The sequence below is a fragment of the Pteropus alecto genome, unplaced genomic scaffold, assembly GCF_000325575.1.
Source record: "Pteropus alecto unplaced genomic scaffold, ASM32557v1 scaffold398, whole genome shotgun sequence".
Classification (NCBI taxonomy): domain Eukaryota; kingdom Metazoa; phylum Chordata; class Mammalia; order Chiroptera; family Pteropodidae; genus Pteropus; species Pteropus alecto.
In genome coordinates, this window is record NW_006442497.1 from 714,676 (window position 1) to 731,982 (window position 17,307).

General features: G+C 44.6%; 3 protein-coding genes across 10 annotated transcripts in view; 1 reads left to right on the forward strand and 2 right to left on the reverse strand.

Annotated features, from left to right (window-relative positions):
* ZZEF1 (zinc finger ZZ-type and EF-hand domain containing 1) overlaps positions 1–199 on the reverse strand; it is a 107,683-nt gene extending 107,484 nt beyond the window's left edge. The window contains 1 exon segment of the mRNA XM_025040130.1: positions 2–199. Coding sequence (XP_024895898.1) covers positions 2–66 — 65 coding nt within the window. The 5' untranslated portion in view covers positions 67–199.
* A 425-nt stretch (positions 200–624) lies between these two features.
* LOC102881590 (neuferricin) lies at positions 625–12,698 on the forward strand. 4 transcript variants are annotated; one of them, XM_025040127.1, is made up of 5 exons: positions 625–909; positions 4,373–4,513; positions 5,196–5,382; positions 6,907–6,945; positions 7,487–12,698. In XM_025040127.1, the coding sequence occupies exons 1-5, from the start codon at positions 660–662 to the stop codon at positions 7,701–7,703; spliced, it is 834 nt and encodes a 277-aa protein (XP_024895895.1). In that variant the 5' UTR covers positions 625–659; the 3' UTR covers positions 7,704–12,698. The 4 variants fall into 4 exon arrangements, with proteins under 4 accessions (XP_024895895.1, XP_024895896.1, XP_006922273.1 ...); XM_025040128.1 differs by having other exon boundaries at positions 7,435–7,673; XM_006922211.3 differs by lacking the exon at positions 6,907–6,945.
* Positions 12,699–13,136: 438 nt separating this feature from the next.
* The window catches only part of ANKFY1 (ankyrin repeat and FYVE domain containing 1), an 82,376-nt gene continuing 78,205 nt past the window's right edge, over positions 13,137–17,307 (reverse strand). For all 5 annotated transcript variants that reach the window (XM_025040125.1, XM_006922212.3, XM_015597390.2 and 2 more), the window contains one exon: positions 13,137–16,794. In XM_025040125.1, the coding sequence (XP_024895893.1) occupies positions 16,662–16,794 (133 nt within the window). In that variant the 3' untranslated portion in view covers positions 13,137–16,661. The remainder of the gene's footprint in view (positions 16,795–17,307) is intronic.

The following is a 17,307-nucleotide window of genomic DNA, read 5'->3' on the forward strand; positions in this document are numbered from 1 at the left end:
GCCCCAGCCCTCGCCCCCAGGGGCTGCTGCTTCCTCTTCACTGCTGTGACTTGGAGCGTTCCCCATGGGGTGTCCGTCTTGGGCGCCCGGCTCTGCCGCCGCCGCCGCCTCCCCGCCTGGACCTGTCAACCTCCGACGGCGCCCGGCGGGCGGGGACGGGGAGGAGACGACGGCGGCAGCCGCGCGGCTTCCGGCTTCCTCGCCGTCAAGTGAGGACTGCTGTCGCTAAGGCGCCGTCAAGCAGACTTTACTAGCTGTCGTGAGAGGACAAGCGAGGACAGCTTCAGCAAAGGGTGGAGGGAACCCGCAGTCCTGATAGGGCACTGCTGTCATATTGTCTGCGCCATCCCGCAGCCCCCTTTGCCACCATCTTTGTTGGGGGTGGACAACCTGCAAGCTAAAGAGGCCTTTCGCTGTTCGTTTCCTCGATATCCCTCCACATTCACTATATGTGCTGAAAGAGCACGAGAAACAGTCGGAGCCCGGAAGTGAGCTTTCGCTGGACTTTTTCCATTCAGTCCTCCATTGTCCCCTCAGTGACAGGTGGACAAGGGAGAGAGAGCGTAGCGCCGGTGACGTCGCGGTCCGCATCTCCGCCATCTTAGTTGCGGGCGGAGAGGCGGCAACTTCAGAAGAGCGAAGAGTGTGCGGCTGTCCAAATGCTGCTGCTCCCCGGCCGTGGGCTCTTGCTAGGCCTGGCCGCAGTGGCGGTGGCTGTGATGGCAGCACGGCTGATGAGCTGGTGGAGTCCCAGCGCTGGCTTTCGCCTTTTCGTACCTGGGGAGCTTGCCCGCTACCGCGGCGGCCCTGGAGACCCGGGCCTCTACTTGGCATTGCTGGGCCGCATCTATGATGTGTCCTCCGGCCGGCGGCATTACGAGCCTGGGGCTCACTATAGCGGCTTCGCAGGTATTAGCGAGGCGGCTCACGCCCTTACCTGCTCCAACGAGGGCCGGTAGCGGGCTGCACGTTGTTCGTTCGTTCGTTCATCCATTCATCTGCTTTTTTCCTCCCCATGTTCATTAGACTAGCGTAGAGGCCGGGCTCACCTGCACCAACCTCTGCTCTGACTTGGGCGGGACGACGGCAAGCAGTTACCAGCCTTTACCCTCCCTATCGTTCCCCAATCCTTCTTCCTGACTTAGGTTCGAGAAACACATTTCCTGCCTCTTGTTAGTTACCCATTACCTACCCGCAGAAACTCTCAATGGATACCTGCTTTGTGCCACACTGCGTGGCTCTCAGGGCACGGGGATGAATGAGACCCCATCTCTGTTCTCAGAGTTTCCCTACTGATTTCAATACTGAGTTTCCTCCCCTCCCGAAATTTTCCCTAAAAAATAGTACATTTGGTTTGAGTAGTTCTTGCTTCTAGTACAAACAAGTACAGATGTACTTGTCTCCCTTTCTTTAAAAAGATTATGAGGTTAGAATGCAGGGAAGGTGTCTGGTCACCTTTACTTCAATACTTAGAACAAAACCGTCCATATGTTAGGCCTTAACATTTGTCAAATGAAGTTTATTCTGCTGTCCCTATTTTATTCTGCTGTCCAGCTAGAGAAGAGACTTATCAAAAGCTACACAGTGAGTTACAAGTAGAACTGGGACTGGAATCAAGGGTTTTATTTACCTGCCAGGTGAGGGCACTTTTTAGGAAACTTATCCTGCCATGGGTATAGCTATATGCACAAGTGTGAGCATAAAACCCTCCATTTCTGGGGTGATTTTTCTTTTGCAGTATGCTCCACTGTCTGAGTTTCTTTATGCCTACTATTCATTCAACATCCATTTATTGACCACTACTATGTAGCCTGCCTTGTGCCAGATGCTGGGAAATCAAAGATTATGACCATGTGCCCCACCACTCAGTCTAGTAGGGAAGATTTATTGATTCATTCGTCTACTCAATATTTTAATCATTTTATTAAGATATAATTCACATAATTAAAAATCCACCCTTTTAATATGTATAATTCAGTGGTTTTAAAAGTAGTCAGAAAATTGTGCAAATATCACCACTATCTAATTCCAGAACATTTTTTATCACCCCCACAAAAAGAAACCCCATATCCATTAACAATTACTCTCCATACTCTCCTACCTCACTCCAGCCCCTGACAACTAGTATCTACTTTCTGTCTCTAACAATTTGCTTGTTCTGAGAGAATCACACATGCGGTCTTTTGTGACAGGCTTCTTTCACTTAGCATAATGTTTTCAAGGTTCATCCATGGTGTATCAGCATGTATCACTACTCCATTCCTTTTTATTACCAAATAATTTTCCATTGTGTAGGTTTACCACATTTTTTATTCATCATTTGTTAGAATTTGAGTTGTTTCCACTTTTGTCTATTATGAATAATGCTTCTATGAACATGTTGTCAGTTCTCGGGTATTTACCTAGAAGTGGAATTGCTGGGTCATATGGTAACCTTATGTTTAACTTTTTGAAAAACTGCCAAATTGTTTTCTAAAGTGGCTGCACAATTGTACAGTTTCATCATCAATGTATTAGAGTTCCAATTTCTCTACATCCTCATTTAACTTGTTATTGTCTCTTTTTTGTCTGATTATAGCCATTTTAGTGGGTTTGAAACGGTATCTCATTGTGGTTTTGATTTTCATTTCCCTAATAACTGACGATGTTGATATTTTTTTCATGTGCTTGTTGATCATTTGTATATTTTCCTTGGAGAAATGTCTATTCAAATCCTTTGTCCATTTTTTAATTGGGTTATTTATCATTTTATTGTTGAGTTGTGAGAGTTCTTTATATATTCTGGATACCAGAGCTATATCATATATATATATGATTTGCAAATATTTTCTCCCATTCTGTAGATCGTCTTTTCATTTTTTTGATATTATCCTTTAGAGCACACATTTTTAAATTCGATAAAATCTCATTTATTTTTCCTTTGATTGCTTGTGATTTTGGCGTCTTATCTAATAAACTATTGCCTAATCCAAGGTCACAAAGACATCTATGTTTCCTTCTAAGAGTTTTATAGTTTTAGTTAATACATTGAGGTCGTTGATCTATTTTGTGTTAATTTTTTATATAGTGTGAGGAAAGGATCTAATTTAATTCTTTTGCATTTGGCTATTCAGTTGTCCAAGCACCATTTGTAGAAAAGACTGTTCTTTCCCTTTTTGAATTATCCTGGAACCCTTACTGAAAATCAATTGACTATATTGATTTCATTCAGTAATATTTACTGAGAATTTACTAAAGGTACTATCAGATGCTGAGTAACCAAAACTAAAGGAATGTGGTGTTTCCCTGATAAAAAATTTGTGAAAATACAAAAATATTAGTCATCACATAAACAATTAATGAATTATTTATGTGACGAGTGTTAAAAAGGAAGACATACTGGTGTTACCAGAGGCCCTAACCTAGGAGGAGGAGGGAGAGGAAGAGAGCACAATGGCAAGGCAAGGTCGGCGGCAGCTGGTGCAGGGACCTGGATGGCATGTTAAGGAATCTGAACATTATCATAGAGCAAAAGGAAGCCACCGAGAATTTTCAAGCAAGAGAATGACATGATCAATTTGTGTTTAAAACATCAGTTGTATGGAAAACAGATTAGCAGGAAAAGATTGAATGTAGGGAGAACTACTAGGGGTTTATTATAGTAGTTCAGATGAGAAATGATGATAGCCTGGGCTTGCTTAGTGGTAGATGGAGAAAGGTGGACTGATACAAGAACTATTTAGGAAAAAATTATAGGACTTGGGGACTGATTGGATGTAAAGGATGAAGGAGATGTCAAGGACTGCATTTCTGGATTGAACAACTGATTGATATTTACTGAGTTAGGGAGTATTAGAATAGATGCAGGTTTCCTGAGGTTGATGCTGATGACCATTAGTTCAGTGTGGACATTTTGAACTTATGTCTGTAAGACATGTGAGTGATTTTGAGTAGAGAATTGGATATACAGCCAGGAGCGCAAGAGAAATCTGAGCTAAAGATACAAATTTGGCAATCTTTGCCATAGAGATGGTATTTGAAACCATGGGAGTAGATGAGATTGTCAGGTGGGGAGTGTGGAGGGAGCAGAGGTGAAGGACAAGAATTGATCCATGAGGCTGGTAGACAATGAGCTGTAGAGTAGAAGGAAAACCAGGAGTGTAGTGTCATGAAAGCCAAGGGATGTAGTCAGCTGGGTTAAATGTTGCTGAAAGTAATTAAATGCCAAAATGTATGTCCAAGATCCAGGAGTGTCTATGAGAAAGGAGTGGGGATCAGCTTTGCTTGGGGGTGAAGAGTGGAGGTTTTCGGATGTTTCTCAGAAAATAGATTCTTGAGTTGATACGGTGTCAGTAATTTATAAGTTAATCTACTGAAAACATCTGTCCTGCAGGCCGAGACGCATCCAGAGCGTTTGTGACTGGGGACTATTCTGAAGCAGGCCTTGTGGATGATGTATCTGACTTGTCATTTTCTGAGATGCTGACACTTCAGAATTGGCTGTCATTCTATGAGAAGAATTATGAATTTGTTGGTAGGTATTTCACAGATCATTTCCAAAGATTTGATTTATTTTCCTTGCAGTTTTTTCAAGGGACTAGATAGAATTCTTTGGGGATTATACTCAAAACTCTTGTGGTTAGTGTGGCAGTGAGTCCCAGAAGAAAATGGCTGGGGCACCTGTTTCCCTCACTCTTAATCTTGGGAAATGATTGCCCGGCTACTTGCTTTGGCTTCTGTGGCCCCAAAGCCAGTGATTGTGTGTGCCACCCTTGAACAACGAGCTCTAGGAGGGCAGCCTCCCTGTCTCACTGTGTTCCAGGCATCCAGCTTTAGCTCACAGTCGGGAAGGCTTGAAGCCTAAGTGTGTGTGCAGTTTTATTTTGTCCTCTAAGAAGACAAACATTAGCCTGTGTCTATCCTGAATGAATTGTCTCCCAGGTGGAAATTATGCTAATCAAACATTTGTTAAAGCCAGTTGTGGGATACTGCATTTGTTACTTACTGGTGAGACATGGGGGAATTCACCTGTTAAATAGGAAGACACCTAACCATGTCCTACAGAAATGTTAGACACTAAACACAAGATTGCTTCGCAACCACTATAAACTGGAATGGTTGGAGGGCTTTTTTCACATCTACCGCTTGAAAAACTAAGCATCTGTTCATGCCTTCCTCCCACTGTTACTCTGACATCAGCTTTCCTGTCACCACAGGAAGAGTGATAGGAAGGTTCTACGGAGAAGATGGGCTACCTACGCCAGAACTGACCCAGGTAGAAGCCATGATCACCAAAGGCTTGGAGGAAAATAAACAGGAACTGAAAGAGAAGCAGAAATTTCCACCATGCAACGCTGAATGGAGCTCAACCAGGGGCAGCAGGTTCTGGTGTTCCCAAAAGAGGTAAGCAGGCTTCTTTTCTGCTCCTTTCTGCTTCTCTCCCAAATCTAACTTCTAGGTCATTCTGTCTTTGTTGTTCAATGAAACTATAAGTTAATTGTTAACCCGGGGGAACTTTTTCAAAAGAACGTGTGCTCTGGGATAGTGATTCTCAATTTCTGCTACATGTTAGAATCTCCTGGGCAATTTAAAAAATTCCCAATAGTGGGACCTCACTCCAGACAACTGGATTTAGGGTTTAGACCTGGGCATCCTTCCCGCCCCCTACTCTTTTTTTAAGTCCTCAAAGACCCTGCTAAAGAACCCCTGGCCTGGGAACAAGAAGGCACAAGTACTATTTCTTGCTTGCTTTGGCCTGTTCATCCATCTGAGGGCTTCCATTTCCTATTTGTCAGTGCAAATCATTTCTGTCTATAGGAGACAGGAATGAGGAGGTGGGCATGGCCACCTGCAGTGATACCCTGAAGTGCTGTCTTAAAAATACTGCAAATTCTGAGTAATTCCAAGAAGTACAAGCTAGATGGAAACGTCTTTTCTGTAATAAGAAAGTGAGGTGAGCCAGATTTAGATAAATGCCATGGGGATTATTCCAGATTGGTTTGGGGAAGCTGGAGAAAAAATTTTTTCCTGCTGTTATAATCAGGCTAGCCCAGATTCAAATGCAGTTCGAGTCTCTCAAATCTCCTTTACTGTGATAAGGAGGAAAAGGAAGGCAGAAACGGGACAAACCCCCCAGCCTCAAAGGCCTCAAAGTAAGAACTCTGTTCTCACTAAGGAGGGGCTCTTCTCGCTATTGCTTATGCGAGAAGAGCCACTTCTGTGAGTGCTAAGTGGTGTAGATCCACCCTCTTCCTCAGGGAGAGGCCATATTTACCTTTTTGCTCTCCTTGAGACTGATTCCTTGTGTGGATGAGAACTAACAGCCAAAGCCACCAGCTTTCTCTAGGCCCAGCCACTGTATCTGTTAGACATTTCCTCCACCTTAATTCAGGGGCACAGAGGTGAAGGTAGCAGGAAGGAGAGCCCCTTCTCTCTCGGCCACCAGTTTTGAAGATATACTTCTCCAGTGTTATGTCTCCAGAAAGAGGGGGGCTATGAGAACCCAGCCTGCCCACTTTACGGAAAAGAGCTAGGACAAAGGTGAGCCCTTCTGAGTCACAAGTCTGAATGCAGGTGGCCTCAGAGAGTACTGGTCCTCCACAGGAGGGACTCGGAGGCCTGTGTGCATTTAAATGCTTGACTTTGCTCATTTGGAGAGCCTACCTCTCTCTCCCTCCCCACAGCCCCATCTCTGTCTTTGTAACCCCTTCTTGCTTTCATTACTGAGTTGCATAGGGTCTGTCTTCCCCATAAAGCTCTTCCAGACTCACACCAAGGAATCTGGCCCTATCTCTATGCCCCAGCCTAATTTGTTTTTTACTCGCATGTATGCATCTCCCTTTAGACTGGGAGAAACAGGTCCTGAAGGCAGGGAGTGGGTGTGGAGTAAGGACCACTGACAACAGAATCTCATTTTCCTTTTGCAAGGCTTGTGAGTCCATGGGAGACTGAACTCAGTACCCTAAGGTGAGTTAGGTCCCTCTGCCCAGGATAGGAGGTTGGTTAGCCTGTGTTGGGCTGGGTGGCACCAAGGACTGGACCCGTGCAAGGGGCAGGAAAGCCAAGGGCCTCCTAAGAAGGCTAACCATCAGGCCTTGCTTCAATTGCCCACCCCTACCCAAGTACCTAAGACCCTAAGATCAAGACACAGCCCAGTGCTAGGATGTAGTGAGGGAGAAGAGAATCAGAGCCAGATACTGCTTTTGAGAAGCTCACAGGCCGTTGGGGGAAAGCCTTTCACAGGTGTTATCACCAGTGCAGAGAGTGCTGCCTCCCGAGAAGGCACAGAGAAGGGCCAGGGGAGCATGGAAAGAACAATAGGAAGGTAGGAGAGAGCATGAGATTCAGGAGTGGACACTGCAGACCACCGCCTTGGGAAAGTGCCAAGACAGGAAGTGGAATGGCTTCTACTTTTCACCAGGCCCGGCTCGCTGCTTCCTTCTCTTCCCTTCCCAGAGAGATTCACAAGTTCATGCTTTTAAGAAGTCCTCTTTCCTTCTACCTTCAGTGGAGGTGTGAGCAGAGACTGGATTGGCGTCCCCAGGAAGCTGTATAAGGCAGGAGCCAAGGAGCCCCACTGCGTGTGTGTGAGAACAACTGGCCCCCCTAGTGACCAGACTCTGGACAACCCTACACACAGCAATCGTGGGGACTTGGACCACCCCAACTTGGGAGACTACACAGGCTGCCCACCCCTGGCCAGCACATGCTCCTTCCCACTCTAAGCTGGTACCCTATATGTTGATAACCCACAGAGAATCCTGCCTAGAACCCTAACAGGCCCTTCACTCATGTGTCCTAAGATGGCTCCTGACATCAAGCAAGAGAGCCTAGAAGGACTCTGGCTTCTGCAGAGGTGACCCATGCTCCCTCACCATGGGTTCAGCATTCTGATGACTGAGGCCAGAGCTTGGCAACTCGCCCAGTATTGGCCAGCCTGTTTTTGCCACTATTCCCCTCAATCTACGTGCCATCCTCTTTCAGAGCCCTCAGATATTAATGGGCACAAACATGACCAACTCAAAACTAATTGGACAGACAAGCAAAGGGCTCTGAACTCTAATAGCTTCCTTCCTGCAGACTCCCAGCTGCCCAGATCAGCTGCCAGCCTGGACCCTACCTATAACCCCCAACCCAGTTGGGGGCACTGGCAAAAAGGGACTACATCATTTCCTTACAACTCAAACAAGCAGGCACATCTAGAAAAGACAAAAATATTAACAGCATCAATATAATTCTGTTTCAAGCTCCTCACTGGCTAAACTTGTGACCCCTGATTTTTATAACCTTTAAGACCTCTACCCTAAGATGAACTTGAATTTACAACCAAAAGCCACACTGAGTTGATTTGAGCTGGGCCAATACAATGAGAGGTGATAATAAAATAGGAAAGAGTTAATTTTGGAAATTAGGAAAGCTTTTGCTTATATGGGTGTGGCAAATCCAGATGCCTCTGAACAAGGCAGCAATTTAAGAGTATTGTTTCTCTTTTAAACACTTAAAATTAAGTGTGGTGTTTTCAAAGGGAGAAGTCAGCATTTTGAGCAAAAGGTGGTTTCACATCTCTAACAAGGTTACTGGTTAGCACAACATCCAAGTTTGGACACACCTGCAACAGCCTAAACTTAATGGTGGCCCGGCTTGCAGCTTTTCCAGTGGGTTGTGTGTCCCAGGTCATCTGTAATCTACACTTGACAAATTTCATACCTATTACCTCTTGGATTCTTAAGTAGATGAGGGCAAGGAGTGTTCCTACTTTACAGATAAGGAAATGAAGCCGAACTCTTACAGATTCACAGCCTCTCCTCATCTGAGCCTTCACTTCAACTCCTTTCCCAATCCCCTCAACTCTTATTCTAAACATTCCCTATCCTTCTTCCTTTCTCTCTCTTTTATCATTAATCTCACTAAATAGCTTTCCAGATTCACTGACTAGAAAATGGAGGCTCTTTCCCCTTCAGCAGTCATGGTCCACTGCTCTTGTGGCCACAGCTGTTTACACCTGGACTCTGCTCCTGACTCCTTTTGCCACCCCAGGATCGTCCTCACCTACTCTTCCTGAACCTTTAACCTCTCCCTGCTCCTGGCTCCTCCTCCGAAGTATACATTAAACAGGTCACTTCCCTCACATTATAAAACACTCTCCCCTCAATACCACATTCTTTTGTAGCACCATATCTATTGCCTGTCCCAGATAAGTTTTTTGAAGAAGCCACATGTACTATCTTTACTCCTCAGCCCACATTCACCTTACTTCTGCTCTTCTCTGCTGAACAGGATAAATTCTGTATTGGCAAATCCCATGGCCACATTCCTTGAAAGCCTCTCCTCCATAAACCCCTTCCCACTAGCTCTTCTCACTCCTACTTCAGCTGCCACTTAAACTGCCAAATATGTATCTAGTCCAGGCGGCTTTCCTGAGCATTTCTGTAGGTACCTCATTTCTGGCATTCGATCTTCATCTTCTCCGTCTTATTCTTCTAGGTCCCCCTAGTGATGGTTCCCATCACCATCTGTATACACCCAGTCATACTATATGAAGAATCCTGATGATCATCCACAACTCCTTCCTCTCCTGTTCCCCTCCTCCCAACCCATCTCCAAGTCCTGGCAACTCCACCTCCTCAGTTCTCTCCATTCCCTCTTACCTATTCCCAGCACTCCTCCTCTGGTTTAGGCTATCATCTCTCACCTGGTTTACTGCAGGAGTCTAACCACACTCCCTCCCTCCAGTCCACCCTCCACACCACTACGAGTCATCCTTCTCGATGATGGGCATTTCCTCTCCAGTGGTTCCCCATATCTCTAAGGATCAAGTGCTAACTCTTCAGCAGCATGGCACATAAGGCCCTTCTATAGTCTGTCTCCTGTCAGCCTCTGTATCCCTCCACCTCCCACATACACCATTCCCTCCAGCCTCCACCTCACTGCATTATGCCTACCATGCCTTCGCCCAGGCTGTCTCTTCTGCCTGGAATGATACCTCTTCTTTCGCTCAATTTGTACACCTCTTCTTAATCAGCATCTCTTGGGAGCCTTCATTAACCACTGGCCCACCAGTTGGATTTTCCCCTAGGTTCCCGTAACACAGATTCCTTGTGTTCACTCCTCAAATAACAAATATCAGTGTTCTGTAACCATGGGTTTCTAATGGCCTCTTGCACTGGACTTCAGACTTTGAGAACAGGGACCAATGGTTACTCAGTTTTGTACCCCTAAATCTATAATACCTAGCACATGAGAAATGATGTGCAGTTAGCTTTTATTTTGGTGGTGAGGCAGCCAAGGCCTGAAGAACTTAATTAGGGCACCAGAGCAATGGGGCTGAACCTAGAACTCAAGGTTCTGGTCCTGATTCAGTGCAATTTTCACTTCTCCATATTTTGGTATGTCTCTGCCCTCTCTGGAGCAGGAGCAAAGAGGAGAGCTGAGATTAGGACCTTGCTCTGAGTTCCACACAGCCCTTGGGCTCAGTGCCTGAGGTATCCCTGGTAACTGGACACAGCTCCCAACTCTAGGCTAACCAGGAACTAGTCACTACCACTGTTCTGGTCCTCCTTATTCAACAAATATTTACCAAGTACCTATGTGCCATGGGGTTGGGGATGGGAGCAAAGCAAGGCTCTTGACCTCAAGGAGCTTACAGTATGATGGAGTGAACCCCTGGTTAGAGCAACCAGAAGCCACTCTTGGGATAGCAATGCAGCAACAGTGTGGGGGCCAGTCCAGAGATGTTCAGACATTTCCAAGAACAAACTGAAGGAGCAGCAAAATAAGGCAACTTGAGTCCTCCCAGCCAAATGTGGACTTGGGAGGCACCTAGAAGGTGCCTAACCTCTACCGGATGAAGACCCCTAGCTCCCAGTGCAAAACACACTGGGTCAGCCTCAGCAGGCTGCTCACTTCCTTGCTGAGAATTCATTTTCTCTTTGACACCAAACACTTACTTTACAGAAAAGAGCCTCCTCACAAAGGGGCAGTGGGTGACTCTTAAGGGATGCAGCAAGAATAGGTTGTCATTTTAATGGTCCCAAGGGCTCAGCCATAGAAAGTGAGTGGTTACTGGAGAAATGCCTCTTGTTTCTCTCTCCAATAGAGGTGGCCTTAGGCAAAACCATGTGGGAGGCAGGCAGTCCCTCTCTGTTGAAAGCCACAGAAAGTTCAGCTTTGGCAATTAAGACTTGCTGGCAGAGGGAAATGGAGAAGACATGTGTTGAGCAACTACTGGGCAGGGAGCTTTATCTGTTCTCATTTAACTTCTATGCCAGTCTTGAGAGGTCCTCATTTTATAGTCCAGAAAAGGGGCATAAATATCCCACTGCCCCCCACTTTCTTCTAATGATGGTTACAGCAGCCATCATTTGACAAAGCTGAGTTTTTTTACCCAAGTCTGTTCCCTTTGCCACACCAGTGAGCAGTGTTAAAGCAAAGGCTGGGCAGCTGCCCTCCAACATGCTGAAGGAAATTGTAACCTCTGCCTTTGAATTCTGAGATTCCAGTTTTCCAATAGACACAGAACTAAGAGTGAAGAGCCCAGGAATTTTTGGTCAGAGCTCAGCCACTGCCTGACTGTACAACAAAGGGAACTGTATCAAACCTTCACCTCTATCCCTTGCTTGCTTAGCTCCAGGACAAGCTGTGACCTGATAGAAAGACCCCTATGGACAGGCTGGGGCTGTGTCTATTCAGAAGTCTGCAGTGCTGCTCAGAAGAGGATGACCCTGGGCTGAACCCCCCACCCTCAAGGTCACCACCTACCACAGCCCCCAGATTCCTGCAAGTAGGCATCAGACATTGCTCTTATCAGCCCTCACTGGAGGGGACTCTCGATGTGCACGGCAGAATCTGTATACTTACATGAGAGGAAGGACATATTACTGATCACCTTCCTAAGGGCACCCCTGTGAGCTAAGAAAGACCGTGGTCATTTCCATTTTATAGATCCAGGAACTAAAGCACAGAAATTATGAAACTTGCCCATTAATTTTGGCTAATCAATGATAAAGCAGAAAACCCAGTGCTCTTCCCTGGTTGGGCAAATATATGTGAAAGTCGATGCGTGCCTGGTTCCTGTTTATACTCACATATTATGACATATCACCAGAAAATGGTATATCACCACGGCAGGTCTGAACTACGGGGTAAACAAAATGGAAGACAGGTGAAGAAAGAGAATACATTAGTTCAAGAAAGTGAGGGCCAGGTGAGCTACGAGATTTGTATAGGGCTTTATGGGTCACTAGATTTTAATGTGCAACTCCCTAAACCTTCCTTAGTATTCTTTGAAACCTAACAGGACCAGTCAGTCCTCCCTTCAGATTGCAACCAGCAGAAACCTCATCATGGGTGGAATCTCTTGAGTTTCTCCTAAATAATGGAGTCAGGGAATTTCCAGGGTCCTTTGGAGAGCCTCAGCGGGGTCAGGTGACTGAGACTGTGCAGCTGTGGTCATACACATTGCCATGGGCTGAAGTCTGGGCCAAGAGCATAGTAAATCCAGGCAGGTGGTCATTATGCCTAAAATAGCTACTTTTTGGCTACTGTCAACAATGTGTTTCTGAAAAGTGCTCGAAATTCAAACTTTCCTAGAGGGTAGCTGTTAAAGAAATTTACTCACGTCAGGAGTTAAAAAAATCTGTTTGTTTGTTTTTAATGCTTATTGGTATTTCTGCATTAAAAATAACTACAAATGTCTTATTAAAGTTTCCAGTTTAAATGCACAATTTTACCTTATTTTATTAAAAGGAATTGTTACAGAAAATGCAAATATCAATATTTGAAAAATACATTCCATTACACGGACTCCAAAGAAACAATGCTGATAAGTGCCATGGTCCTATATGATGCCATCATCCAACACTGAGCACCACCCCAAATGGCCTGAAAGCCAAGGTGATCAACCCGAATGTGTGCCTGCAGTTTCTACCCAGCTACTGCCCTTTCCGTTGGTATCACACAGGTATGTCATGGTAACAGCCAGCTCTATACATCTGCCAAAAAAGAACAAGTCATTAAATTGGGCAGTCTGCCAATCTGAGACTTCCTAGCTATAGAAAACCAGTGTTGTCAGTTGTAACAGGTTAATATATCACTTATGACACAAACAAAAAGGAACCATATAGGCAATGATCTTCCAAATAAAGTCTTTAAGGCATCTATGATACTTCTGGGAATTTAATGTGTTTAGTTTATATCTTGTCAATCAGCTCCTTACAAAATTATTTCCACAAAGTGAGAATGTGGCTTCCAAACCTCTTTACAAAGTTGTTTCCCCTCTGCTTCCTCCTCTCCCCAGCTAAGGTTGGGGTGCTTCGGTGTTTCAGATTAGGAGGGACTAGGTTTGCAGCCCTATGCCCAGATCTTCTGCAGTTTGTCCTGGGAGAAACAATCCCAGGTCCTGGAAGAAAGCTTGTTTCAGGAGCTCCTTCAGTCTCAACCTGCAAGCTCCGAGTGGGTCTGTTCATGGAAGTTACATTTACTTGCTCAGGCTATTGTCACCTGGGTAGTTAGTTTGCCTTTCAAGTCTAAGCATTACATAATTCAACAGTATTCTTTTTCTCTAGATTAAAGAAACCTAAATGGAGATCAAGGTTCTCCCCCTCCTAAGACTTTCCCTCCATTTCATGCCTACGGTCAAGATTAGCACAACACCCTTCAATACATTGGGGGGCGAGGCATGAATTGGGAATGGTGGTGAACCCACAGGCACACTGAGCTCCATGCAGGCACCCCATTCAGGGAGAAGAGTGAGGAAGCTGAACAGGATGATCGGAAATGACTCAGGGCTCTGAGGTAGAGGACTAATGGTCACAGGGACCCCACTCCTGGAGAGAATATGGCAGGTGAATTGAGCAATCTAATCCAGCCTCAACTAAACTGGTAATTGGGGTTGACAGTGCACAGGCAACAAACTCCAAATGGAACACATGTTCTAACACATCATTGAGACATCACTAAAAGGATAACTGAAAATTAAAAAGTCCTACGTGTAGGCACTTAAGTTTGTGGGAAATTCTTGTTAGAGGATCATAGCAAGTTAGTTTTAGCCATTTGATTTACATATAGCACATGGTTTGTACCTTCGTCTTTAAAAAAAACTTAAGAATAGACTATATAATAAATCTGGTGATGAGCAAGAGGCAGTTAAAAAGCTAATTCAGCATAACAATGTTGACTGATGCAGCAAATTATATTTTCAGTAAAGTTTATTCTTCCTGTTCTACCCATTCACAATTGGCAACTTTCTGAATGAATAAAATTGAGTTTTGCTCCTAGTATTTAAGCTATGGATTAAAATTTAACAAGAACGGCTAAGCAGTTCTGTAGTCAAGTCTTATAAGCTTGGAGAGCACAAAGGGGACTGAGTGTATAAAGTCCCAGCCAGGGCAGTGTATGGGGCGGACCCAACAGGGCAGCCAACACTCAAGGAACCTGTTGAGTATGTCTTAGGAAGCATCAGCATGGTCAGGGAGATTTCCTAAGACCATCACAAAGTGCTTTTTCTAGATCTACAAGAACGCACCCTGAAGCCAATGCAGAACTCACAAATGTTCCCCTAACCCATGGCTACTCAGTACTATAGGTATCTCTGGACTCTGTAAAGAAACAGAAATGTGACTCAGCATATTTTCAACATGATTTTAAGTGTAATTAGAGGCAAGACTGTTGTTGAAATTGGTATGGCAGGGCAGGGGAAAGATAATCAGCCTTATCCCTGATTGAATTCCCATCCTCCTCTCTCCGCCATGAATGTTAAAAGAACAAGGATAAAAGTACTGACCACCTCAACTCATACTGAAGCATGATCATCTTACTTTCTAATTAAAGAATCAACTAACTAAGCCCTATTTCTTCGTGGCCCTTTTCAGGCAACAGAAAATGGAAACTGACCACATGCCTCACATGGTCAAGTGTTTGCCAAAACTCGTTTTTCTATAAAAATTCTATGTCAACTATGTCACAGACTTTTAGTTCCCCAACTCTTCTAGTTCATTTTTTCTTTTAAACATTGTGCACGAGCTCATATTAACATAGAAAGCAGATATATCTTATAAATCACAGAAATATTAAAAAAACAAGTAGCACTCTGGATTATCAGTTCATTTTACAAACATATTTAGGCAACATAATATATAAATCTACAGCAACATAGAGGACATACCACTATCCAAAACAAACAAACAACAAAAAAAAACAGGCTGTTGCAAAAAAAAATTTAGTCCCTTTTACACATATATCCATACTTCATTAATGGAAAAAAAATGTAGTGGTAATTAAAAGTCTGAAAAAAATCATATATGATTAAGATTGTTAATCTCTGAGTGTTAACTGTACAACACATATTGTTCATCTCAGTTTTTTTTTTTGCTTAAGCAGTGGTAAAAGTTTATATATTCATTTTTTAAAAAAACTGGCCAAACCTTCAAAAGAAAAGAAGTTTAACACCTCAGGGTTAATATATGTACTAGCAGCGACTAAAGCCCAATAAGCTCTGGGGGCCTTGTTCAGCATACAAACCAGAGCCTTCCAATACTGGGTTACACACGCTTGGCCAGGGCCGTCGGCTCTTATAGGGCAGGGCAAGCCACACAGAACTGGACCTGGAACCTGGGACCAACAGCACTCACAGCATAACTAGGAAAGGTTTCAACAGGAAGTATTCATGTCAAGGAGATGGGACCTGCCAGCCTGAGGCTGAAGATTCCCCTTCTCATCACTTGGCCTGTGTAACTAACTCTCTTGCTCCAAATGACATTCTGCAGGAGTTTTTCTTTTAAGACTTAGTGTGAGCTGAGGTCCAAAGTTGATCATTAGAATCACTGATGCATGAATGTGTGAGGGTATTTTTGAATATGGATTTTTAAATTGGAATTGCCAATAATGCAGCTATATAAAAAGTGCAGCACAATCAAAGTGCATTTCCTCCACCACTCCCTAGGGGCAGAGTGACTGAGGACTCCACAGACAGGACATAGCAAGATGAGAGGAGGAGACCTAGGAGGTGTCAAGCTGCCAAAGTGCACACCTGACACCTGAGTAGCATGAATACTGGTAAAGCTTTCAGTTGTTAAGGCCACGATTTTTCAGCTCTCATCTTTGAACCCTGTTTAGAAAGACTTCACCTTTTTTAAAGGGGTAGCTCACTAAAATTACAGCTTAGCTTTAAAAAAAAAAAAAAAAAAAAAAAAGACGTGAGGGCAAGAGGATCCTATAATCTTTACGAAAACACTGTGCAGAAAAATCCACAGCCACTCACCCTAGAGTAAAGCAGGCTCTCGTGGAGCAGCCAGACACCAGCTTTGTACTATTAGGCTCTTGCCTAGTAAGTCTGCCCAGGCAGGAAGTTTTCATGAATGCTCTGAGATGAACACTAAGCTACTGGAAGAGAAAATGGTTTTCGAAGTGTTCTTCTATGTTGCTAGCAGAATGGGTCTAATTCCTATTACACATTTGCCACTTAGGTTAAATGGCCTGGTCCGATTACTTAGACATCTAGTGAATTCAATCACAATCTGACACACCAACAATCATACAGAATCATTTGAAATGGAATCTATCACAACATGGTCCTTGTTTGTTCCAGTCTACTGCCGCAGGAAGACGACTGCGAGCTCCTGCTCTGGGTGGAGTCAGGCTGGTGAGCAGAGCAGCTGCTGGGGAGGTGACCTCGACCTTCCTGGGGGCTAAGAGACCCCACCCAAAGTCAGTACATCAAAGCAAATGTTGCAAACTCGCACAGGCTTGTTCAGATCAAACTTTATAATGGGAATCTCCTTGGTCGAGCATTTATGGCAAAGAAGACGTCCGCAGTGACGACTGTAGAAGCAAAGAAAGAAGTATGAGAGGAGTACTGAAGAGCAGACTGCTTCCTGGCACGGGGATAGCCACAGTAGCACCCTGAGAAGATAAGGCAAGCTCATGACCAGTACTCTGTGTTCAGTCTCCCCCTTGTCAGCCAAGTTACCAAAGCATGCATAATTTTTAGTCCACTAAAACAAAATTCTAGCCAATAGTTAAAGTAATTCTAGAGAAGGCTCTTTCTTTAAAGTTCGAGAGAGGCTCAGCGATAGCCAAAGAACAATCTTATTTTCATAGGAATGGCTCCCCAGTTCTTGGCAGAGCAGCCTGTGCTCAGGCCAGGAAGCACACTTGCTGGGAGGGCAGGACCTCAGCTCAGCTTTGCTGCAAACAGAAAGCCTGGGGCTACCTGGGAACCCCAACAAAAAAAGTTCTCCCTTTGCCCTACACCATTATGGATGTGCAGAGCCCTGTCATCTCATCACACCATTTGGTCAAATTTTGCCCAGGACAGTGTAGGACCCTGGTAAG

Bases quoted from the DNA above. Each gene is read 5' to 3' on its own strand.
- LOC102881590 (XM_025040127.1), top strand. From the start codon at position 660: ATGCTGCTGCTCCCCGGCCGTGGGCTCTTGCTAGGCCTGGCCGCAGTG. The intron at 910-4,372 runs GTATTAGCGAGG...TCTGTCCTGCAG, and splicing joins TCACTATAGCGGCTTCGCAG to GCCGAGACGCATCCAGAGCG. The intron at 6,946-7,486 runs GTGAGTTAGGTC...TTCTACCTTCAG, and splicing joins ACTGAACTCAGTACCCTAAG to TGGAGGTGTGAGCAGAGACT.